This window comes from Carassius gibelio, chromosome B5 (genome assembly GCF_023724105.1).
Source record: "Carassius gibelio isolate Cgi1373 ecotype wild population from Czech Republic chromosome B5, carGib1.2-hapl.c, whole genome shotgun sequence".
Lineage (NCBI taxonomy): Eukaryota > Metazoa > Chordata > Actinopteri > Cypriniformes > Cyprinidae > Carassius > Carassius gibelio.
The window spans coordinates 23,880,050-23,905,711 of record NC_068400.1 but is presented as its reverse complement, the minus strand read 5'-3'; the positions used below and the strand labels follow the sequence as shown (position 1 = coordinate 23,905,711).

At 40.5% G+C, this 25,662-nt stretch overlaps 3 protein-coding genes across 3 annotated transcripts; 2 read left to right on the top strand and 1 right to left on the bottom strand.

Annotated features, from left to right (window-relative positions):
• Positions 1 to 3,065: 3,065 nt before the first annotated feature.
• On the bottom strand, positions 3,066 to 6,298 carry LOC127958582 (uncharacterized). Its single transcript, XM_052557474.1, has 2 exons — positions 3,895 to 6,298; positions 3,066 to 3,693 (listed from the first exon to the last, which is right to left on the bottom strand). Exons 1-2 carry the CDS (start codon positions 5,078 to 5,080, stop codon positions 3,269 to 3,271), a joined length of 1,611 nt encoding a protein of 536 aa, XP_052413434.1. The 5' UTR covers positions 5,081 to 6,298; the 3' UTR covers positions 3,066 to 3,268.
• Positions 6,299 to 8,550: 2,252 nt separating this feature from the next.
• Positions 8,551 to 22,828, top strand: ak5l (adenylate kinase 5, like). The gene is made up of 8 exons (XM_052555782.1): positions 8,551 to 8,950; positions 13,332 to 13,518; positions 18,892 to 19,065; positions 19,265 to 19,437; positions 21,111 to 21,224; positions 21,314 to 21,502; positions 21,655 to 21,741; positions 21,838 to 22,828. Exons 1-8 carry the CDS (start codon positions 8,891 to 8,893, stop codon positions 21,856 to 21,858), a joined length of 1,005 nt encoding a protein of 334 aa, XP_052411742.1. The 5' UTR covers positions 8,551 to 8,890; the 3' UTR covers positions 21,859 to 22,828.
• A 1,199-nt stretch (positions 22,829 to 24,027) lies between these two features.
• cmlc1 (cardiac myosin light chain-1) lies at positions 24,028 to 24,789 on the top strand. The gene has a single exon (XM_052555568.1). It carries the CDS (start codon positions 24,076 to 24,078, stop codon positions 24,664 to 24,666), a length of 591 nt encoding a protein of 196 aa, XP_052411528.1. The 5' UTR covers positions 24,028 to 24,075; the 3' UTR covers positions 24,667 to 24,789.
• Positions 24,790 to 25,662: the final 873 nt, after the last annotated feature.

The window sequence follows — 25,662 nt, the reverse complement described above, 5'->3', positions numbered from 1 at the left end:
GCAGAGGGAACAGAAACAGGTAAGTGATGGGGTTTCAATAAGGACACATGAAAAGTAGGGTGTATCCGGTACTGAGCGGGAAGCTGGAGTTGGTAGGTGACTGGGTTGATCTGTCGTTCTATCAGTAATGGTCCTATGTACCTTGGGCTTATTTTCTACAGGGAATAGCCATACCAGTTGGGCAGGCTGGTAGGTAGGGGTTTGCTGATGGAATGGAGTTAGGTTGCCAGATGTTTTTCAGAGGGAATTTTTGGTATATTCGGCCCAGACTAAGTAGGGGTTCCAAAGATTTTGTTTGCGTTAGCAAAAGGTCCTGAGGAAGCGGCTGATGTCCTGGATCTTGCGTTCTGTTTGCCCGTTTGCCTGTGGGTGGTAGCTGGAAGTGAGACTTACTGTGACATTGAGAAGAGCAAAGAACGACCTCCAAACCCTCGAGATGAACTGAGGCCCCCTGTCCAAACTATGTCTTTTGGAATGCCAAATAGAGCTGTAATCAGGCCTTAAAAGTAAGCCCGACAGGACCCGAGCCCGACAAGTACATTTTGATCGACAGCTTTTTAAAAGCCCGAACCAGTTTACAGCCTGACATTATTCAAATGTGCACACGTACACAGCTCTTTTGCCTTTGTCAAAAATAAGTAATTTATTCATGGTTTAACAATTTATTAATAACTAACGTAAACTACACCACTTGGAAGTTGGAATAAAGAAATAAAATAAGTCCTCTGTGAAATCTTAACATCTCAGCATTCTAAATAAACATAGGCTCTTTTAGCCTGTTAAAAAAGACTTGTTTTTATTGGTGTGTTGGTCTTTTTTAACAAATTAAATTAAGATAAATTTTAAATTAAGATGGGTATTTGGCAATAGCGAAATTAAGATAAAGGCTCCGGATTTGCTTTGCCACTAGCAGCTGACATTTAATAAAAGAATAATGCCAACATTAGCGTATATACTCTGTCCACATTATGCATTTAAGACTCAATGAATATTTAGTTTTCATTTTAAAAAACTTTATTACTTGCAGCGATTAAGCTAAGCCTGTATGTTTTTGGAAAATAATTGAATACACTGTAGATGGCTTCAGTGCGTTCCTGCCCTCACTGATGGTGCGTCATATGGTCAAAACTTTTCCACACTTTTTTTTAACTTTTCAGACTTTGCTTTAGTTGCTGGTGCAACAAAAATGTAATCGCCAAAGGCAAGCCTCCGTTACATCTACTCAGCATCCATTTTCGCATCTCTCTTGCACTAATCGAAACACATCACATGACCGCTCGTTTACCTCGAAAAACCAGAGCGAGAGCCTGAGCCGGACCCGAGCCCGCGTAAGATGATATAAATTAAGCCCAAACCCGACCGAACCCGTCGGGTCCCATCGGGTCCATCAGGTTCGGTCAAAGATCTTAAGCTCTAATGCCAAAGTTACAAAATACATGATTAAACAGAAGTTCTGCTGTTTCAAAGGCTGTGGGTAAGGCTTTCAGGGGAATCAGTTTACATGCTTTGGAGAATCTATCTATGGCCACAAGGATGTAGGTATTACCACCCAAAGCTGGCAGGTCGATGACGAAGTCAACCCCAATGTGAGACCAAGGGTGATGAGGAATCGGTAATGGGAGAAGTTTTCCAGTAGGTAGTTGTCGAGGTACCTTGGTCATGTCACAATGGGCACATCCTTGGATAAATTCCTTGATATCCTCCAGCATTCTCGGTCTTGAAGAGTGGAAAGTGTCTTACTGATTCCAGATTGACCGGTTCCCACAGATGAGTGAGCATCAGAGATGAGGGGCAAACGGTGGTCTTCAGACACATTGATCTTACTCGCCGGACACATGGGTGGAATGGGTTGATTTCGTGATTTTTCACAGAGTAATTCGTCTAGATCCCACTGAATCGGATTGACAAATAATCTAGTAGGCAAGATGGTCTCTGACTCTTCTGGGGTTTCTTATAGGGTGTAGAGGTGGAATAAGGTGTCGGCCCTCATGTTCTTTGACCCGGGGTGGTAAGACATTTGAAAGTGGAACCGGGTAAAGAATAGGGCCCACCAGGCCTGGCGAGGGTTGAGTCTCTTCGCTTCTTTTAGGTACTGGAGGTTTTTGTGATCCAAAAGTACAAGAAAAGGCTGTCGGGCTCCTTCCAACCAGTACCTCCATTCTTCAAGGGCAAGTTTCACAGCAAGTAGTTCTCGATTGACAATGTCATAGTTTCTCTCGGCTGGAGAAAGTTTTCTCGAGAAGAATGCACAAGGCATGGGTTTAGATTCATGTTCAGAGTACTGGGACAGGATGGCTCCCACGCCTGTTGTAGAGGCGTCCACATCCACAATAATTTTTTTCTGTGGATCTGGGTGCTGCAGCAAAGGGGCCTTCGTGAAGGTGGTCTTCGGTGTCTGGAAGGCCTGTTCAGCTTCTGGAGTCCATTGGAGTGTTTTCGGCTTACCCTTGAATAGAGATGTCAATGGGGTGGTAATCATACTGTACTGATCAATGAACCGGCGATAAAAGTTTGCGAAGCCCAGGAACCTCTGGAGCTCTTTCATGGACTTGGGAGTAGGCCAGGAAGTGATTGCTTGTGTATTATGGTCATCCATTTTTACCCCTCTTGCACTGATGTGGTAGCTAGGAATTCAATAGAGGTCTGGTGAAAGACGCATTTCTCTGCTTTCACAAACAGGGAGAACTCTCGGAGTCGATGGAGTACTTGGGTAACGTGATGCTGGTGTTCACTTTCGTTGCGAGAGAAAATTAGTATGTCGTCAATGTAGACAAGGGCAAACCGGTTCAGGAGCTCTCTGAGGACCTCATCCATTAAACTTTGGTACATGGAGGGGGCGTTTACTAGACCGTATGGCATTACCAGATAATCGTAGTGCCCAGCTGGGGTAATGAAAACTTCACCGTTATTTTATGTCAACGGAACTAGTTTCCTATCAAAAAAGGTTTCAAAGAAAAGAAGGGTACATACAGTATAGAACTTTTATTGTATTTCAAGTGCATGAAAATACAAATGAACCTTTTTTATTTTTGTATCACACTATATTGTCCTAAATATTGTTGTTATTTAATGCTTCTCCCCCACATTTAAATAGGCTGAGGAAATACTTAGACTAGAGTTTAAATCTATCAGCTAGTCATAACAAACTTAAAGCTTTATTACGGTGCTTAATCAACAACAAACTCCTTTCTGAACACAGCTCTGGTCTCTCTTGGTCGAGTTGTAATGAACACTGAACATGAAATGCACTATAGTGCACAGTCAAGCACTAAACCAGGGCCATATTGCTTTTCAAAAATACAAGAGCTGTGACCATTTTATGAGTTAAGCGTGCACGATGTGGTCTCATGATGAGGCCCCCTTTGCTAAAGACACGCTCTACTGGTGCAGAGGATGCTGGAATAGACAGCACTTTTACAGCCAGAGAGTAAAGCTGTGGGAATCTCTCCCTGTTTGTCGACCAAAATTCAAGTGCTGTATTTGTGTCTGTGTCTTGAATGGCATCAAAGTACTTGTGTATCTGAGTTGAAATGCATGCATCCTTAGCTGAGTGGCTCAGGTGCTTGTGGGCTCGGTAGCGAGCTAGAAGTCGTGGGCATTTGCCAGGAGGAGAATCTGTGGTTTCATCAGCATCACCTCCAGAATGCAACATGTCTCCATCCGCTATGACCTCAACTTCTGCAGTCAAAGTATCTGAAAAATAAGAAACATGCACAAATAACACACGTTAAAATGCATTTGGATTTAGGGACCTAAGGACCATTATTGTATGCCTACTGCATATTTTTATGCTCTGCAGTATACAGAGTATATAGTTAACAAATAAGAAGTTTGCTTCAGAATAAAATGCAGACATATCATTTTTAGGTTATTAAAGCAAATAAAATGAATTACCTATAAGTGTTCTTTTCAGATCCTCTCTGAATTTCTTCACCGAATCTGTACTCTCATTGTTGGTTACATCTAGATCAACCCAGTTCAAGCCAAACTGAGGATCAAGCATTGTTGCCAAGAAATAGACATTATGGTTGAACTGGTCCTCTTTCCCAGTTTGCTCAACCATTTTGGTTCTCACAAAGATCCCAGAGAATCTCTTTAAAAGTGATTGCCGAAGGGCTGTGGCTAGTGGCCGGCAATGGCTTCGTGACTCTGAGATTTGGAGCAGATGAGTGTTTAAATCAAGTACAGTGGGGACCACCATACTAATAGTGACCATTTTCTCACCCTCTGTAAGGTCTGTTGCTTCCGCAAAAGGAAAGAGAACAGAAACTAAATCCTTCAGTTGATTCCATTCACGAACTGAAAAAAGAACATGTTGAAAGTCTGAACTGCAAATTTGTGTGAGATCCCTATGGTCAAGTGCTGTAAGGGCCTGTAGCTGCTTGAATGTACTGTTCCAGCGTGTGGATGTAGCTGCAGGAATTGATCTATCTGTCCCAAATGTAGCCTCAAATCGTTCTTTAAATGTAGTACTTGTGTGAAGTAATGAGGTTAATTTTGACATTTTGGCAAGTGCTGAAGAAAAGGCCTTGGCTTCTTTCATTCCATCATGTACAACTAATTGCAGAGAATGTGCAAAACATGACAGCCTTTGTCTTGTTCTGACCATGATAGTCTCGTCTTCCCAGGTCACATCCTCCCAAAGACTCTCATCATCTAAATTTTCCTCTTCTGCATCACTGCCATCACTGTGCTGCTCTTCCTGTGGTAGCTTGACTTTGAATGCACACTTCATATTGGCTGCATTATCAGTTATAATGTACCTGACTTTACTTGCTATGTTATATTCATCAATGATCTCGTCAAATGCCATAGCTATGTTGTCTCCACTGTGTCTCCCACAAAACCTCCTACAGTCTAAAAGAAAGGATTCCAGCTGATTTCCATCTTGGTTTAATCCATGGGCTGTAACACCGAAGAAGGACCGCATGGTTCGATCAGACCATATATCAGCAGTTATGGACACAGATGATTGGGTCTGGAGCTTCCTTTTAATTGAATCTTTCACCTGATCAACCAACAAAGGAATGTGTTTTTCAGTGATTGTTTTTCTTGCAATGGGAGTATATTTGTTGTCCATTACTTTCAAGAAATGCCTGAAATGCTGATTTTCAACAATTGATAGAGGTAAAGTGCAGCCAATGAGGAGATCCTTAATTATGGCATTATTAATTTCTTGTTGTCTTGGGGAACTTGCATCATAAAGTTGCACTGCTTGTTTGGTCAAGTCTGGTCTTACAAATCCTGCAATGCTGGGCTGTGCAGAATCTGTTGGTTGTTTTTGCTGTCTTTGGTACTCTCTTATTCTGGGGAAAAAAATAGAAAACTTTAACAATACTAGTTATTGCAATTCAGATCACATTAAGTAACTGATAGAAAATAATTACATTAAATTAAGAGCAAATCATTTTAAATTTAAAAGGATTATATTTACAGTCCCTGCATTTCTGTTGTGATATGTTAATTTCCTTACTAAAATGTAAAAAACAAATCTCAATCAGCAGGGTTTATGTTATTTCCCACATTAAGAATTATATTTAACATTTTGTTAAATTAAAGACTGGAATCACCGAATGCTAATGTTTAGGGGTGGGCGATACTAAAATCTTATTTCACAATTATTGTTTTCTCAAGTAGGTCCAAATAGTAGTAAGAGTAAATACTACTGAAATTAAATAAATCAATTAAATGTAAAATAACACATGACATGCACATTGAATTTCACTACATTTAATAAGTTATTTATCAGTAGAGTGAGTGAGTGATTTTGTTAACATTATGGCAACAGATTTATTTGACTGATATTGACGATTTTTCCCAACTTTTTGTTTACATTCACTTAAGACACCAATGTAGATAACCGACTGTTTACATGAATACTCGGCCAAACTTACATTTTGACATGATGTGTGTGAATTTATTTGACCGTGCAAGTGTAAAACCATTTGATAATTCATCAGTGATGATGCACATTGAGGGCGGCCTCATTTCTGTCTGCATGATTTAAGTTTGTGCGCGCACAGACGCGTCATATCGCCCAGCCCTAACAATGTTATTTGGATTTAAATCGGTATAAAAGTTATAATAAGCAACTTACCTTTCTTTATGTTTTCTCTGAACATGTCGGTAGAAGTTTGAAGTCGTGCCAGAAACATCAGTAAGATTTGTTTTGCAAAATTTGCAATCCGCAGAGTGCTTCTTTTTACCGGATGTCTTGCAAATAAATTCTTTATGATTTTCGTAAGCAAAACAAATTATCGCTGACTTTGAAGACATCTTCCTAGCCACACATTGATAGCCAGTGATTGATGTGCGTGTGTCGTCTGCAAGCATTGGATCATATGCTACTGCTGCCTGCCGGTGTGGTGCAGTAAAATGACAGACGGGGAGACATTAATTAATTTCACATCTCAATTTTATGCTGGTTTTATTGTTACACATGACGTGGACTCGACTGCGACTCGACTCGAATATTTTCCGAGTCCAAAATGTTCAAGTCCGTGTCAAGTCCGAGTACAAATTCAACCGAGTGCGTGACAAGTCCGAGTTCATTCAAAATTGGACTCGAGTCCGGACTCGAGTCCGAGTCCGAGTTCGAGTACCCCAACTCTAACGTAGAGTTCATGAACATGGAGTCGGGTTTGCCACTAGGGGAATGTAAATGGTTAGGTTTTGAACAATCGCAGCCCCAGCTCAGAATTTTCCCGGTAGCCCAATCCATTGAGGGTTGATGTTGTATTAACCAAGGGCGACCTAGGATTATCTCAGCTTGGCTGTTAGTGAGAAAAAGGAGTGAATGGCTCATGATGGGTATTCTTTACACTGAGAGTGAGGGGTGTGATTTGTGATGTCACATATCCCTGGTTGTTGATCATCTCGCCCGTCACTGCGTAGATTGAACACGGTTTCGAGGTTCGGGTTTTTCGGAGGTTGTGTGACTTGACGAGTTTCCCCGAAATTAAGTTGCCGGCCGATCCGGAGTCAACCATGGCAGTGGCTGCAATGTCGAGATCTCGGAACCTCAGAGTCACACAAATAGTTAGTGGGGTTGATACAGAGGGTAGAGGAAGAACTGAACTCACCATTACCCGCGGAGGACGAGATGGACAGGTTCTTATGAAGTGGTTTTCATTTCCACAGTAAAGGCATAATTTGAGCTCTCGTCTGCAGTTTCGTTCTGCAGGTGTCAGTCTTTTAGTTTCTACCTGCATCCGTTCAGGCTGCGACTCATGAATTTTTTCAGGTAGTGGCTGATGAGTAACAGGAGCTGGGGCGTGAGTTTCACGGTAACATGACTGGGATCTCAGATGAACTCGGTGGGCTTGCTGCATTAATTTTTCTAACTCCAGATTATTGTCATAGATGGCAAGCTTTAACCGTAGTGCGGGATTTAACCTTTCCCAGTAAACCGTCAGCAATGCTTTCTCGTTCCATACGCTCGCTGAGGCCAGAGTTTGGAATTCTAGAGAATATTCAGACACAGATTTCTTTCCTTGACGTAGATGCAACAACTGCTCGCTGACCGAAGAGTCTCCTTCCGGACGCCTAAACACTTCTTTGAAGTAACTGATGAAACTCTGAAACGATGAGGTGACCGCTGTCTCCTGAAACCACAGTGCTTCTGCCCATCTCAGAGCAGCCCCGGATAACTGCTGGATAATGAATGATATCTTTGACCTTTCAGTGGGGTACTGATGTGCGTGTTGCTCCAGTGCAAGAGTGCATTGTAACAGAAATCCATTGCAGTTCTCTTCCCAGCCATAGAAGGGCGCTGGTCGAGAGATTGTGTTCGCGAGGTACACCAGTGTTGGAGCGGTGTTTGCAGAAGTGCCGTCCTCGGGCTGTGCTGAATTCATGTTGGTTTTGGTCAAGCCTTCTGTCAGGATGTACACTGGAGACAAAGGTAATTGAATTCAACACAGTGTCTTTATTTAAACAAGAGTTCGTGAGAGGTGAGTAGGAGTTAATTTCAGGTGTAGGTTCTGTGGAGTTCATTTCGGTGAAATACAGGTGAGTTTGTCAATTGTCGAGATGTTAAAGCCACACAGTTCTGCGACACTAATACTTGTCTCTTTTGCTTTACAGAGAAGGCCACTGCCCAGAGAATCTTATGAGAACACAGGAGATATCGAAGCTCGTGGGGAATTCAGGTAACTGATTTGTCACAGGCGTCCTGAAGACAGGAGAACAAAGACACACAGGTTAGCTTCTCAAAAAGTAAGTATACCTTACTTCTGGAGGTCTTCTGAAGTCGAGTTGAGCTGGAGACAAGATCGTGAGGTCGATTTCTGTTGGAGGCTTGAAGGTGAACTGGTGCTGAGGTGAGTGCTTTATAGTGCCATGCTGAGGGTGATGAGGTGCGGGTGATTAATACTCAGGGGAGTGTGATTGTTGTGGATTGGCTGGGACCGGGTCTGCCTGGTCGTTGACAGCTGGGTAGTAACTAATAATTTCCTTTTCATAAAAATCCTACTGCTTGTATACATTTGTCTACCAGTTTTATGGAACTGCACACACACACACACACACACACACACACACACAGACAAACACACACAATCTCTAACATATTTGAGAAATCTCTCTTTTTTTAACTAATTTATTTATTTATTTTAATGCAGTAAGGATACTCGATAATAGTACTCGGTTAGCCTCACTTGCGACTATACACTAAGGGGTCACTTTGAGCTCAGCATTCATGAGCGTGACTATAACAACTGATGAATAGAAACATTGCCTGAAGGTCATCAGCGTCAAAGCAGTAGAGAACCAGCCAATGCGATGGTGCAAGACAGCACAGCTGCTCTGAGGGGGAAATGCAACAGATGAGCAGACAAACACAGCTGCTGCTCTGCTGACTTACAAACGCTGGTCTGGATAACCGACAAGAATGAACACAAACGACGCAAAGGATTACCTCTCCAAACGACAGATCCCACACCTTTTTGAGGTAAGAATCACCTCCAGGAGAAGCCATTTCATTATTTTCTATATTAATATCGCAACGTCAATTAGAGTGGAACACATCTGGAAACATCTGCCACTATGAAATCTGATTGTGTCTGTTTTCAGTATTATGCCTCTTCCAGTTCTTCTTCAGTGCTTCTTCAGTGCTGTACATCAGATGTGAGCTGATAGCATGAATTCATCAAAGTCTGTGTCTATTTAGCATGCACAATTAAATGGTAAATTGGATACTTCAAAGTGTCACTATGGTGATTCTCAAATAGGTTGCTGTAATGGCAATGCGGAGGGTCTCAAGATTGTCAGCAAGAGGGAAGATTTTCCTCAGACAGCATCAACAAGTGCTTGTGCTTGTGCGGGAGATATGTAGTCGCATATAAAATACTGTGTCCACAGAGGATCACAGAACAGACGTCTGATAGGTTTTCCATCTCTAAATTGATCCTATATATAAGGAAGTGCAATATTGTAGGTATTCATCACTGTATGAAACCTCCTCAGGCAGCACATAAATGGTGAAGGTTGTAAACAGTAGTTTCAGCACATCGACACTTTAACTGTCACCAAGGCAACAAGCTATGCACTTTATATTTACTTCATGTGACTCATCTTTGGAAATATGGGCAATGGAGAGCGAGAGGGAGAGAAGGACTGAAACAATAATATTCTTGCATGTGCCCAAAAACGCAGTTCATGAGGAATGCAAACACGCAGGTTTAGGTTTGTGTGCATACCTCTAGACATACAGAACATCTCTCAATTTCTCAGACTGAGACCGCATATAAGGAATATTTAGAAAGTTCTAAAGTAGTGAACTTCATTTCTGTGCATAACTATTATTTAATCTGTCATCATAGCAAGTATATCAGCCATCTCACTGAGCTCTTTAGTATCTTTCAGAGGCCTAAACTGACAAAACACAAAAACTAAAAAAAAAATAATCCAATTGGTACTGTTGCTGATGTTTACATGGCCAGAAAGGAAGGCAAAATTCAGTTAGTTTATAATGCAAATCAATAAAATCTTTACAATAGCATAGCAGACTACTTAAAATGCATATAAATATCAGTTGTCACTCTAAATGCCAGTGCCATCTGTCTAAGTAAGTTCAGAAAAGCTCTGTAGTTTTTTTGTTGGTGTAAAACTGCAATGCATTACAATGACGATTGAGAGATGTAGAAATAAAGACCTGGGCCGGGTACAAATAAAAAACCTGTATTCACAAAACATTGTATCTTACTAAGAGTTCTTCTAAATAGCAGTAAAAGTTGTTAGATAAGAGTTTTTTCTTAAAACCTATTCACAAAGCGACAAAGAGACAAACTTTTACTAAGGAATACACAGAAGTCTTAAGCTAAGAGTAAGGGCGGGGTTGCTATGGATGATGTCAGCATACTTACTAACTATGCACATAGTGATTGGCTGATAGCGTCTGTTAGAGATTTATTCATAGAAATATTGTAGAGCTCAATATTATGTTGCCATATTTAAATAAATGTCTTAAAAAAATTCATTGCCACAAATAAAGATTTTAAAATGCATGCTTAGTGTCACTAATTATTAGCTATATATTCTTTATATATTCTTATATGTATGCTTCTCGTAAACAATTAGTCAATATACATTAGGGTTGCCCTCAACTGAAGATTTTTATGGTCGACTAGAAGTCATTCATTTTAGCATTAGTCGATTTTTAGTCGCACTTTTATAAATAAACCATATAAATCCTAATAGTGAGCATTTAATTGCCTACATAGCCTAGTAAGCGCTCAAGTACATGCAAAAAAGGCTTGCCACAGCTCACCGGAAAATATAATAATTACGAATGTGTTAGGGAAAAACTGCAAGCACACTGCACCAACGTTTTAATTTATTGTAATGTCCTAATTTATTGTTACACTAGTGCTCTCTGTTTTCAATTTAAGAGATGAAGTTTGCGACAGTGACTTATCTCTGCAGCACCTGTATGCATGTTTCATTAGAATTACATAATGTGAGAATATTTGTTTTCTGTTTTAATTTTTTCATTTAAAAGTTTCACTCTCTATAAATATATTTTTCACATATTTAATATGGCAAATAAGCATCCAAGGAGTTTCGAAGTGACACGCTCAAGTTCAAGTTTGAGTCCAAGACGGCAGAAAGCGCATTAAGTTTGCTTGAATTATTTTACAAAAGCGCATCATTTTTTTTCTATTCTGAGTGCACACGAATAAACGTAGAGTCTTTACAGATAGAAAAGATGCATTCCTCTTATCTGTATGACCAAAAATGACTGAGTATTTTAAGAGAAAATGATTGCCACAAGTGCGCTGTTCAGCATCCACATTCTGCACAAACATGCACACTTTTTTCTAGGCTGACATTAGATTGAGCTACCATGTAAAGTTAGTACATACATATCTCAGATGATAAGCCATATTTGAGGTAGATGAATGTTAGGTGAGCATATGTATGTCCTGACCAATGTACCATATTACCATAGACCATTCTTTAAGGATTTGTCCGTCAAGGACGGTGACTTCGCCACTTCATGTGGAATTGTTTTTTTTCCCTGCGGCTAAATAGTCTCAGCCTCAGACGTCACGCCCATGGACCGTTGGCTGAACGTCTGCTGCATATGGCAAACAAAAGTGGAATGCTTCAGGAGTGTCAAAGTACTCATCGGATTGGTTGAATTTAACAGGATTTCCACAAGATGCGTGTGTCACAGTCTTTAACGTTCCACCTGGAAACAAATATACCGTGGCGCCAAACCCCCTCACGAAAGATTGTTGACAAATCTGACAAGGAGTGCTTATCAGGATCGACTAAATACTGGATATTCAGAAGTATGTGAAATATTTCAAGTTTGCGCCATAGAATCTTTAAAATATGTTGGAGAAACGTGACGATGAACGAAACAAACAATGGTTGTTTGACATGTTGGTCAAATGGCCTCATGGGCGGTCCTTAGCAATGAAAGCTGCCATGAATTCCAGACCTTCAGTTTGAAATTTAGGCCTTTTCACAGTTATGGTCATGTTCCTTTTCTTGTTCAGTTAATTAATTAGCTCCACACCTGTTTCTGTTTACCCCAGATTACGTTCCCAGTATTTAAAAGTCTGTGTTCTCTGTTATTCCTTTGTTCGTTATTGATGTTAGATTTTTTGGATTTGTGTTTGGATGTGCCCTTTTTTCTCCTGTGGATCATTAAAATAACTATTTTGATATCTCCTTCGTTGTGCTCTTGTTTTACACACCAACAATTGTGTAAGGACTGACATGCCGACTATTTTTAAGATTTTCTCCTAAATCGGCAAGTTAGTAGCTACTTTTAGCCTTAAGGTGTTTTGTGAATATGGGCCCTGATGTATCATATTTTGTACTCACTTTTAACATTAAAACAGAAACATTTAATATTAAAAATGATCAAGTAAACCTTGGTTGATTCTCTTCCATCTTAAGATATTACTAACAATATAAAAGTTATTAAAGGCCTTTTACTTGCTGTTGCACTTGCTTGTTTATAAAATAAGTATAAACTCTCAGTAAGATGACAGAAAGTGTGTAGTACCCTATATTGTGTACAACAGGTTTTTCAGCACATTTTTGATCATGTTGACATTTTGGAGTACTAAATATCACAAAATTAAACAAGTTTAAATGAACTTATTTTAATAACATCTAAAATGTTATTTACCATCTTTGAGTCAAGCTGAACAAATTAACCTACATTAACTTAATAATACTAAATTTAAGGTTTTGAATGGTATAAATTACTACTTTTAACAGTGTTTTTTGATGTTCTTTTCTCATAACCAGCTCAGAACTAGCTTGGACCAACTTAAACCAGTTGCTATGCTGGTTTTCAACAGGGTTTTCCATATCGATACTTCATTAGTCTTTGAAAATGTTGTGGTCTGTTATTAAACTGATACCTCATCAAATTCAGCCTTTTGTTTTGTTTCTGTTTGGACACTGTTGCTGTATTCAGGGCCTGAATGTGTCTTTAGCTGTTTGATACCTGTGAGGATTGAGGTTTAAATTCTCAAGCAGTTTTATTTGCATCAAAAGAAGAATACAGCTCTTTATTTAGAGCTCAGATTTTTCATTCCATTTCCCTCTGAATGGACATCCCCTAGTCATTACTAGCTGTATGAACTGCTAACACATTTGGTATAATTAGAACAATTTGCGATTATTATTTTCTACCCTGAGTTATAAATTTTTTCTGTCAATGTCTAACCATTCAGAAATCGTTTAGCTTTGTTTGGCTAATAAACAAGATATGTTCTACATCCTGAAATAAAGAGTTGTGTTCAGAAACACTCAGCTATAAGCATTTCATATAACAAACCTAACTGAATTATGTGTGTTTCTCACAGAGCATGTTAACAGGGCTGATGTACCACAGGCCTGAGGACCCTTTGGCATTCTTGGAGAGTTGCCTGCAGAAAACACGAGACCTTGGGGGTCCTAAATGTGTGGCCTGGAACACTTTCATTACACCTGATCGAAAACCTCTACCACCTATCACCCCAGCACAGGGAAAGAAAGCTCCCTCCAAACTCGGTAATTCAGCCAATGTGAAGGCACATTACACTTAGCAAGCAACAAAATGTCTGCTCGAAAAAAAAAAAAAAGTCTTGTCATACTGTACATCATGGATACAGTAAAATGACACTGTTTTTTTTTTTTTTTTTAAATGGCCTTTTTAGTTATTGTCATTACATTTAGATTCGAATGATTCATAAACACAACGTCAAACAGAGCATAAAACAAAATGAATGTTTTATATTGGTTTCTTTCTTTAAATCACTAAAACCAAATTTTCTAGATAAAAAGCCAGCAGCGAAGGAAGCATTAATTAGAGTGTGAAACTGAAGGACAGCTGTGAAATGAAAACTTAGGAGCATTGCAAAGAAATTTAGGAAGGTTGAACATAGTTCTGTCACGGCACGTGATGCAATGAGGCACGGAGATAGAAAACCAATTGCAGGTAGTCGTTTATTTAGGGATAATCCAAAGGGGTAAACAGTCCAGGCAGGGTCAAAACCAGAGAATCCAAATCGGAACATAAACAGGACACGAACACGGGCAAGGCAAAGCAAGGCAAGGCAAGGCAAGACAAGGCAAGGATGACGGACATGAAATAACATTACATTAAACAAGGACTCCGTAACACAGACTAAGACAGACTGGGTATAAATAGACAGAAGGATAATGAGGGAATAAGAGAACGGTGGGGGACAATCAATTACACAACAACGAGGAAGTTGAACAAATAAGGGAGGCGGAAGTGATCTGGTGACAGACACCATGAGCAAGGAGGACATCTAGTGGAACCCCAGGGAACAACAACCCAGACACTGTGACAGTACCCCCCCACTATGGAGCGGCTCCCAGACGCTCCATGACAAGACACAACACAGAGACCAGGAGGGAGGCGGACAGGTGGAGGCTAAGGGGGAGGGACGGAGGGCCGGAAAAGAAAAACATAGGGAACAAACACCAGAAATGTAAACATAAAACAGGGAGACCAGGAGGGAGGAGGACCGGAGGAGGTTCAGGGGGAGGGATGGAGGACAAGACTAACTGAGGGAAAACAGACAGAAACAAAACAGAAACCAAGAACACCAAACAAAGTCCAAGGAGGGCGTGTTGAGGCATCCACCAGGGCGGAGCAGAAGACCACCACGTCCTCGTGCTTGCCGCCAGAGTCCCCCAGGGCGCAGCGGATGACCACCACATCTTTGTGGTCGAGGCCGGAGTCCACCAGGGCGGAGCGGAAGACCACCACAGCCATGTGGTCAGGGCGAGGGCCCCCCAGGTCCAAGCGGAAGACCACCACAGCCATGTGGTCAGTACGAGAGCCCCCCAAGGCGGAGCTGACCTCTGTGCGGCCGTACCAATGGGACTACGAAACTCCGGTAACCCCCTGGTGTCTTTACTGGACTCCAGAAGATCGGTGACTTGACCTGACTCTGGAGAGTCAGCGGTGACTAGACCTGACTTTGGAGGGTCAGCGGTGACTAGCCCCGACTCCTGAGAGTCCCCCGGAACCTGACTCGACTCCTGAGAGTCCCCCGGAACCCGACTCGACTCCCGAGAGTCCCCCGGAACCCGACTCGACTCCCGAGAGTCCACCGGAACCCGACTCGACTCCCGAGAGTCCACCGGAACCCGACTCGACTCCCGAGAGTCCACCGGAACCCGTCTCGACTCCAGAGAGTCCACGGGAACCCGACTCGACTCCCGAGAGTCCACGGGAACCCGACTCGACTCCCGAGAGTCCACGGGAACATGACTCGACTCCTGAGAGTCCACCGGTACCTGACTCGACTCCGGAGAGTCCACGGGAATTTGACTCGACTCTGGAGAGTCCTCCGGAACCTGACTCGACTCCGGAGAGTCCATGGAAATCTGACTCGACTCTGGAGAGTCCACTGGAACATGACTCTACTCCGAAGCAGTGTTAATTTTGACAGCAAATTCAGATTTAGTCTTAGTCTTAGTCTTTTGAATAACACACCATTTAGTTTTAGTCACATTTTAGTCATCTGAAATGTTTTAGTCTTAGTCTAGTTTTAGTCGACTAAATATCATAAGAGTTTTAGTCTTAGTCTAGTCTTAAGTCTTTTAGTCTTAGTCTAGTTTTTTTTAGTAGAACAAAGTCAACTTAGTTGACTTGACTAAATGTTTCCATCAGTCTGTTATGGAATGGTATTTATAAAATAAACATAAGGCCTGCTCTCAATGTAAAATATACATGCTCTCTGAAAAAGATATGCATTCGTCCTGAATGATATGCAATGCATATGACATTCTTTCAAGATGAAGTACAGTATTATTGAAATAGACAACCACCTATATTATATTTGTATTGTATGTTCATTCTATTTCTTTATTTGTGCTATTTACACAAAGTTTACATTTTTGTAAGTTTGTTTTTGTTCATTTAAAATAGCACTGCATTGTCTTCACTGTAAAATAAAATACACGATCAAACCAAAATGTATTCAGGCACCTTCAACGTTTCTTACAATATCACAGTTTATTTGCTGTAGTTTAGAAATTGGTAATAAAATATGACAATAACTCGGGGTTAAACTGTGTCAGAACAACAAATTCATCTTGATAATGTCTGATGCAATGCTTAATTTGGTTCAGTCTGATTTTGGTAGCAATTAAAGAAAGAAACACTTAAGCAAAACATGCTAGGTCCCTAATAATTATTATTTATTTTTTTATTTTTTGTATTTTTTAGTCACTAGTAAAACAATATAATCTATTCTATCTGATTTTTAGATTGACTTTGGATAAATTCTTGTTAAAACTATAAAAGTAATTCAATCAAGAGTAGTGAGTGATTTACTTTCATTTTCATACATTAAAGACACTGACAGCAGAGCTAGTAAATTAGGCGCGGTCACTTTAAGAGACAAATGCATCCATTATAAAGATATGCATCCAATTTCTTTCCAACACTTTACTTTCACTGAAGACATAACAGCAGACTTTTTCGAACACACTTTCCAAGACGGGTATTTCGACATATTTAGTATGTATTTGTTGTCGGTACAAAAGAAAGAAGACTTTGAGACACGTCTCTGCTTGCTCCCTGAACACCAGAACACCAGAACACCGCGCTGCTGAATTGAGCTCTTTCACTTTTCGCTCTTTTTCTTATGTTTATTTAAAATGTGATTTGTATTTGTTCGTTCAGGTGCAGGAAGACGCAAACGTCCTGAAGGAGAGCTCGGTTCAGTGTTGCGCGAGTAACCAGCTGCTCTGCTCAGTTCAACTTTCCCGCATCGCGGGGCTAAAGCCAGCTTGATGTGTTGAATGCTCGGAGCACGTTATAAAACGTATTCTTAAAATACACATTTCTGTTTTAATAAATGCTTATATTAAAACATAGCATTACACATAAGTAGGTAAAAAAATAATTAGTGATACATTTACGACCCCATAAAAATTTGGGTCACAATGGCATTTCAAAAGGTCGCAGTGTAGTTCCCTGTGTAAACAACTTAACTGTTATGAAAATGTCCTCGAAACTGTGCGAAATTCTGCAAACTCATCTTTGTTCTCTTTTCTGTGTAACTGCTGCTGCGTTTGTTTATCTGTTGCGCTTGCATTTGCCGCGGCTTTTTAAAATGGCTTGGCTGCTTCTGCATAGATCAACCTACCCTCAAAGATTCGCTCTGATTGGATCTCTTCTCCATTCGTCCCTCCCATATATTTTCGTCTCATTTTTATTAGTTGACTAAAGTGTCAGTTATATTTCGTCACGTTTTTCGTCATCATATCTGACTTTTTATTTAGTTTTTATTTAGTTTTCGTCCGTGAAAAAGGTTAGTTGACGAATATTTTTTTCGTCATAGTCTTCGTCAACGAAATTAACACTGCTCCGAAGAGTCCACCGGAACCTGACTCGACTCCGGAGAGTCCACCAGAACCTGACCCGACTCCGGAGAGTCCACGGGAATCTGACTAGACTCCGGAGAGTCCACCGGTACCTGACTCGACTCCGGAGAGTCGTCTGGAACCTGACTCGTCTCCGGAGAGTCCACTGGAACATGACTCGACTCCGGAGAGTCCACCGGAACCTGACTCGACTCCGTAGAGTCCACCGGAACCTGACCCGACTCCGGAGAGTCCACGGGAATCTGACTAGACTCTGGACTGTCTGTGGAGACCTGAAGCGCCTCGGGCACCGCCTCGGTCAAGGCATCGGGAGCGGCCTCGGACACTGCATCGGGAATGGCCTCAGGCACTGCCTCGGTAACGGCCTCGGGAGCGGTCTCGGGCACCGCATCGGGAATGGCCTTGGGCACCGCCTTGGCCTCTGGTACAGCATCGGGCACCACCTCGGCCTCTGGAACAGCCTTGGGCACCGCCTCGACCTCCGGAGCAGCCTCGGGCACCGCCTCGTTCACTGCATCGGGAACGACCTCGGGCACAGCATCGGGGACGGAAGCGGCCCACACGGGAACGTCCTCCTGGACATCTTGAGCGTCGGTGCCGAGCTGGTGGCCATCTGGTACTGTGGTGTGAGGCTGGCTTCCTTCCTGCCTCGTGGTGCGAGGTTGGTGGCCATGCCCTGCAGTGGCGCTGGGTTGGCGGCCATCTTGTGCTGTGGCGCTGGGCTGGCGGCCATTTTGCTTTGTGGTGCTGGGTTGGTGGCCATGCACCGCAGCGGCGCTGGGTTGGCGGCCATCTTGGGTTGTGGCGCTGTGCTGGCGTCCATCCTGCCTCTTGGCGCTGATCTAGCGGCCATCATGGGCAGGGGCGCCACCATGGTGGGCGTGCGCTTCTTCTCACCTCTCTGTCCGCCATGGTGAGATGGTGGCTCTAATCCATCCCACACGAGCCCCGGGTCGAAGGGCGGTCCTGCTTGAGAGCGATACTGAGTATCCTCTCGACCACTTCCTCCTCGGCGACCTCCTCTGGTTCCCCGGAAAACCACCAGACGAGTTCCTTCAAATCCACTCCTCTCCCGCACTGTGGCTGGGGAGGAGACATAAGTCGACATACCGCTGGCTCTTGAAGTGACAGAGTCCTTCTGTCACGGCACGTGATGCAATGAGGCACGGAGATAGAACCAATTGCAGGTAGAGACAGACTGGGTATAAATAGACAGAAGGATAATGAGGGAACAAGAGAACGGTGGGGGACAATCAATTACACAACAAGGAGGAAGGTGACCAAATAAGGGAGGAGGAAGTGATCTGGTGACAGACACCGTGAGCAAGGAGGACATCTAGTGGAACCCCAGGGAACAACAACCCAGACACTGTGACAAGTTCATGTGTTTTAAATACATAAATATCTCAATAATGAAAATCTAACCACAGATCTGTGCGGGCTTCGGTCAAATGAATGAATTAAGAGTGCATCTGAGGTAATAAAACAGTGAATGTAATCTTTTTCTTTCCACAGATAGTGGTCCTGGCCCAGGTCCCGGACCTTACCGTCGATATGACAGGCTGCCACCAATCCAGGCCCAGTTCTCCATAGAAAGTGACTCAGATATGACGGAATCCTCAGGACTCATACAGGAATATGATGTCTTTGACCCATCAAAACCACGACCGCACATCATATTCATTATAGGTGAGTGGTCATCAATGTCAGCTTGTCATTTTCCATCTATTTCAATCATCAGATTTTTTTTTTTTATTAATCTTATGAATTCCAACTCTTGGAGCTGGATGAAATGCAATTGAGTAGACCTTGACCTTAATTAATTTGAAATCGGCATTTCTGTTGTGCTATTTCTGTGTAAAGTGATATTTGCTGTAATATTTTCCAGGTGGACCGGGCAGTGGGAAGGGCACTCAGACAGCTAAACTTGCACATCACTATGATTACGAGCATGTATCTGTGGGGGAAATTTTAAGGAACCAGCTGCTGCATCATGCCCCCAGTGACAGGAAATGGGAGCTGATTGCTCAGATTATTGCCAATGGAGAACTGGCTCCCCAGGTTTGGCAGTTTGACCACCAAATGTGTGAATTTCACAGATATGGTGTATTTACAGCTGCTTTATTACTAAAATAACATAAACTACAATTCAAAGGTTTCAAGTGCGCTTTTTTCTTCTTAAATAAATGATAAAAGTTCACCCTAAAACAAAAAATAAATTATACAGTCACTTGAACCCCTTGCATAATCTGTGAAAATGCGAGTCATTATTAACAAAATAAATCTTATAATAATAAAATAAATATTTTTTATTTAGTACTGTCCTGAGTAAGATATTTTACATAAAAGATGTTTACATTTAGTCCACAAGAAAAAAAAATAGCTCAAATTATTAAATTGGTTTTTAATACTGTGTGGTTACCTGGATGATCCACAATGTTTTGTGATGTTTGATTATGACTCATTTGTTTGTTCGGAAAAATTAAACTGAGCACTGTTCTTCAGAAATTTTCCAGCAGTGACAGTATGATTTTGAGATCCATCTTTTCATACTGAGGACAACTGAGGGACTCAAATAGAACTATTAAAACAGGTTCAAACATTCACTGATGCTCCTGAAGGAAACAAGATGCATTAAAGGGGGGGGGGGGGGGGACTTTCAAACAGGATGAAGATGTCCAAATTGTTCTTATTTTGTAGAAATATATATTTCTTCCCATTTAGTACTGCACTTCGGAAGCAACAGAAGATACTTGCATGTGTTCCGGAAAATGAATTAAGTAAATTTTAACTTGATCTTCAAATTCAAAAAGTTTTCACCCCCCCCAAATCTTAATGCATCGTGTTTCCTTCAGGAGCATCAGTTAATGTTTGAATCTTTTTTAATAGTTGTATTTAATAGCCCCTCAGATGTCCTCAGTGTGAAAAAATGTATCTCAAAATCATATAGTAAGTGCTGGAAAGGGATGAAATATGAAAAACTGAAAATTCCACCAGACATGGGGGATTTTTATGAAGAAAAGTGCTCAGTTTAACTGTTCAGAACAAACAAGGGAGTCATGAACAACCATCACAAAACAAAAAACACAGTACCGGTAGTTCAATAGTTCACCCTTAGGCCATCCAAGATGTAGAGAGTTTGTTTCTTCATTGTAGCAGATCTTGAGAAATTTATCATTACATCACTTGCTGACCAATGGATCCTCTGTAGTGAATATAGCAGTTATGGATAGAAGTCTCGTATTTTAGCTGAAAGCAGCAGTTTGAAGTTAAAACATCGATGATGGAAGATATCTTTAAGATTAATTTGATTATTACAAACGTGCTGCTTTTCATTTCACACAACATTAATTGATGGACTGGGGTCGAGTGGATTATTGTGATGTTTTTATCAACTGTTTGGACTCTCATTCTGATGGCACCCATTCACTGCAGAAGAATTTGATGTAATGCTACCAAATGTCTCTCCAAATCTGTTCCAATAAAGAAACATATCTTGGATGGCCTGATGGTAAGAACATTTCCACTAAATTGTTGTGTGAACTCTGTAAGCAACACAAATATTTTCAACATATTGAGCACCAAATCTGCATATAAGGATCGTGTGACACTGAAGTTTTTTTTTTTACTGTGTTGTTGAACAAATAAATGCCTCGAACATCTAAGTAGCGTACTTTAATATTTTACATAGTACTTTAGCCACCCTAGTGTTGTTCTGGCATGGTATCCTGCAGGAGACAACTATTGAAGAGCTGAAACATCAGTTTATCAAAAAGCAGGATGCTAAAGGATTCATTGTGGATGGATTCCCCAGAGAGATCTCACAGGCGTTCACCTTTGAGGAGCAGGTCAAATATTCAGCATTCTGATGGTCTACTCTATATAGTATATAAAGTCTTTGTATTCTAGGAATGACACTCATAAAGTATTGCTTCAGATTGGCTCCCCAGACTTGGTGATCTTGCTTGCCTGCTCCAATCAGCAACTCCGGCAGCGTCTAGAGAAAAGAGCGTCCCAGCAGGGCCGTCCCGACGACAATACTCACGCTATTGAGAAGAGACTAGATACATTTAAACACAATATCACACTCATTGCCAAGTACTACCAGGAGAAAAGACTTGTAAGGGTAAGATGCTGTTCTTTGCTGATGAATGCAGCTGGTTTTAACAGCATGGGCTGTTCTGTGGATGATTACAGATGCTGCTTTGTTTAAAAAAAAAAAAAAAACTGTCTAGTTTATGTTGTGAAACAAACTTCTGTCTCACTGTGCTTGGTTAGGTTGATGCTGATCGAGAAGAAGATGACATTTTCACAGACATTTGTACCATTGTCAAGAAGAGACTGTTCCCTAGTGACACAAACGCAGTAGGTTTTTAAACAAAAGTTACACTATAAGCCACAATTTGTGCTTAAAAATGTTTTCTGATTCATATTTCATAAACATTACTCTTCTCCCTGCAGAGCAGTACTGAAGATCTTTAGAAGGACGTCTAAACATCCAGCTGCTGCCATTAAATCAAAATGTCAAAAGCAGCCTGCAAAACATTTTATTTTACCATCATTTTTCATCAGTAAACTTGTGGGTCAGGGTCAAGGGTCAGGGAAAAGAGTCAAAGAAGAAATATAATATAATGTATATTTTAAACCAGTTGTTGCCTCTATTTGAACTTCACTGTGAATCTTCTCTGTACAACTTTTTCAATAATTTAATAAGAACAACTTTTTAGAGCAGAACATTTTCCAAAATTTCTGTTTTTGTTTTTTAATTGTAATGCTTTTACTTGATATTATTAATGTATATTTGGAGCTCAAGCCAGAAATAATGTGAGTTGCTAAAAAACCCACCAAAGTATAAAATAATATCAAATACAATAACAATATAAAATGTTTTCAAACAATTTAACTCACCTATTCTTGCAAAAAAAAATTAAATTGATTAATGATTATTAAATAATTTACTTATTTTTTTTAATCTTACTCCACAATATGAGTACATTGAAGAGAGACAGAGATAGAGAAAGCGCCACTACAGCCATGTCCTCTGGCTATGACAATAGATCTTCATTCCAGCTGTGCCTTTTTTTGCAGTAGGACATCAGTGAACATAACTCCCTGCCCTTGCTGACAAACACTGACTGATCAAGTGCCAAAATTCACTACTGACAAATTAGTGGGAGAAGTAGTAAAGTCTATTAAACATCAGTATCTATTTCATGCAATCTCTACACTTACAATGCTTGTAAATTTTCTGAACACAAATTCACAATTCAGCCACTAGATGGCAGGCTTTTATTCCTTAAAAGTAATTTGTTCTATAGCCTCCCTGGTTTGAAAGAGTTAATTTATAGCCGTCCACAGTTATACCCATCTCTGCCATTTTAAGAAATTATTATTATTATTTTTACTTTTGAGTCTGTAAACTGATTAATAAAGGGAAAAAATATCTTAAAAACATGAGCTTTGAGTTTGCTTTTAACTTCACCATATTAAATTTACCATTCAACGATCATGGTATCTTTATTTTGTGCTAAGTGTGCTTAAAATACTGTGTTATCAACAGCATCACTGTGAGAGAGTGCTGGTATGTGCTGTTTCTCAGAATAGATCCACCCTTATCACCTGCCTGGCAAATTACTTTCAGCTCTTTGTGGCACCAGTAGGAGACTCCTCTTTGCTTGTATATTATACAGCTTCAGGTTTTCAGAAGTACAATTTAAATTACTGCAATCTACATATGACACAAATGCACTATGATCTGTTATGAAATGTTATCTTTCTGTTCTGGATTAACATATTTAGTTTAGAAAAAATATCACTGAATTCTAAAACTTGGTGCATTTTTCACTCTTCTTAACTCTGTGCTGCTGTATGTTTTAGCTTCTTAATAATTATTTTATTTTTCATATTTTCTTTCTTCTGAACACACACAAAAAATAATAATAAAACATGTTTTTGTTCATACAATGGACGTCAATGGTCACCATAAATGTTACAAACATTCTTCAAAATATCTGCTTTAGGTGCAAAATATAAATTATGACAATTTCATTTTTTGGTAAATTAGTCCATATATGCTAAAAGGACAGTTTGCCAACAAATGAAAAATGTGTTATCATTTACTTGCTCTCAAACTTAACAAATCATTCTTTTCAGCACTTTTCAGTTGATCCAGTTAACGAACCTGAACAGAATCATTACTTAATGAGTCAAACTGACCTGGTTCTCAAGTTCAATTTACTCAGATTGATCAATCATCTGGAAGTGAAAATTATCAGTGAATATTGACTTACATCTTGGTCTGTTTCCCACATAAAGATATGTGAATGAACACATTTTAACATTATGTATAACATCTCTATATGCTAACATAATTTTCCTGTTGATAAAAAGCCTAAATAAATAAAAACTACTAATACGGTTTCATTTAAAGCTGACTATAGGGCTTTTTAAGAACATGAATTTAAATCGTTCCAATGAGGTAACAGGGCGGTCGGTCTGGTTTTATCTACTGGACAGAAGCATTTCAACAAGGTATGAGCAGCACTCAAGTCTGGTCCAGTTCATTTCCTTATATAGTATGTCACTATTCCAGTTCTGATAAGGCTTATCACACTCTCTGACATGTCGATATAAAAGGCCAACAGGGGCTTTTACAACACACTTTCAGCATTTCCCATCTCCACTCTTAATATCGGCATTATGGCACCGAAGAAAGTTGAACCCAAGAAACCAGAGCCTAAAAAACCAGAACCTAAGAAAGAAGAAGCCCCAGCTCCTGCCCCGGTTCCAGAGACCCCCAAAGAGCCCGAGCTGGACCTGAAAAGTGTTCCACTGGAATTTACCGCTGACCAGATTGAAGAGTTTAGGGACGCCTTTACTCTCTTTGATGAGACACCAACGGGCGAGATGAAGATAAGGTACGCCCAGTGTGGAGATGTGATGAGGGCTCTTGGTCACAACCCTACCAACGCTGATGTCCTGACTGTGCTGGGGAAGCCCAAGACTGAAGATATGAACACCAAATACCTGGACTTTGAGACGTTCCTGCCTATGCTGCAGCATATCTCGAGAACCAAGGACCAGGGGACATTTGAGGACTTTGTTGAAGGTTTAAGAGTCTTTGACAAAGAGGGAAATGGAACAGTGATGGGTGCTGAGCTCCGTCATGTCTTGGCAACACTTGGGGAGAAAATGACAGAAGATGAGGTGGACCGTCTGATGGCTGGACAAGAAGACGCCAACGGCTGCATTAACTACACGTCCTTCATCAAGCACATCCTCTCTGGGTGAGCCGGAGCTGCAAAGATTACTGAATGAAATTGGAACTCTAAATGGCAACTGTCAAAACACTGGAAAGAAAATATGTCTTGTCTGTATGTCTTGGAAAGCATCAAATAAAAACCATCCAAATTTTGTTTCGTCTGAGTCTTTTTTTGTTGTTGTTGAAATGTCAAACTCAGATGTTTGTCTACAGTATGTAGGCCTACTCTTAAAAATAAAAGTGCCAGCAAAATAAAAAAAAAAGCGTTTTTCTCAGTGACATAAACAACATATGCTGTGTGGCATATTGGCTGCATACGAAATTGCTTACTATGCAGTAGACTAGGCAAAAAATAAATTAATCAATAAAAATAAAAAATACACTTTTTGTCTGAATTCACAGTATTTATAAAATAGTAGGTTAAAAGTCCCAGAGAAACTATTTCTGAGATTCTGAATTGTTTTATGGAGTTTTTACTATCCCATGAGGCTGCTGGAGAGCATTTTTAAGAGGTTTTGCATTTGCTTATCTGCATCTGTCAGATATTAAATAATAGGCATTTAGAAAATGTTAATGTTAAAAGATGTTAATTAGGCTGTTTATAATGTAGGACTACTTAAAACAGTTTTTAAAGGCGTTTATCAAAAGTTTTAACCAAGCAGGGTGAACGTGATTTAAGTGCGTGTAGGTTTTAAGTAGGCTAGTTATTAATTCAAAAGTAGTAGACTACCTACTCAGAGATTATGCAATTTCCAACACAGCTAATGTGTACATCAGCACTACCATTCACTGCATCACTGCGCTTGTCTATTTTCGTGGGGTCGGGGTGAACTTGTGTTTCAAGTGATAAACATTGTATGACATTCTCTTTACATGATTTGACTTATTTTTTATGAAGAAAGGACTACAGCATACCACATTAAAAGAAATGGCATAACTGGTTTTCAAAACCGCTCCGAATTCAAAAACGAAAATGAAATCATCTTTGAAAGAAAGGGGTCCCCCTGGTTTTTGGGGACCATACT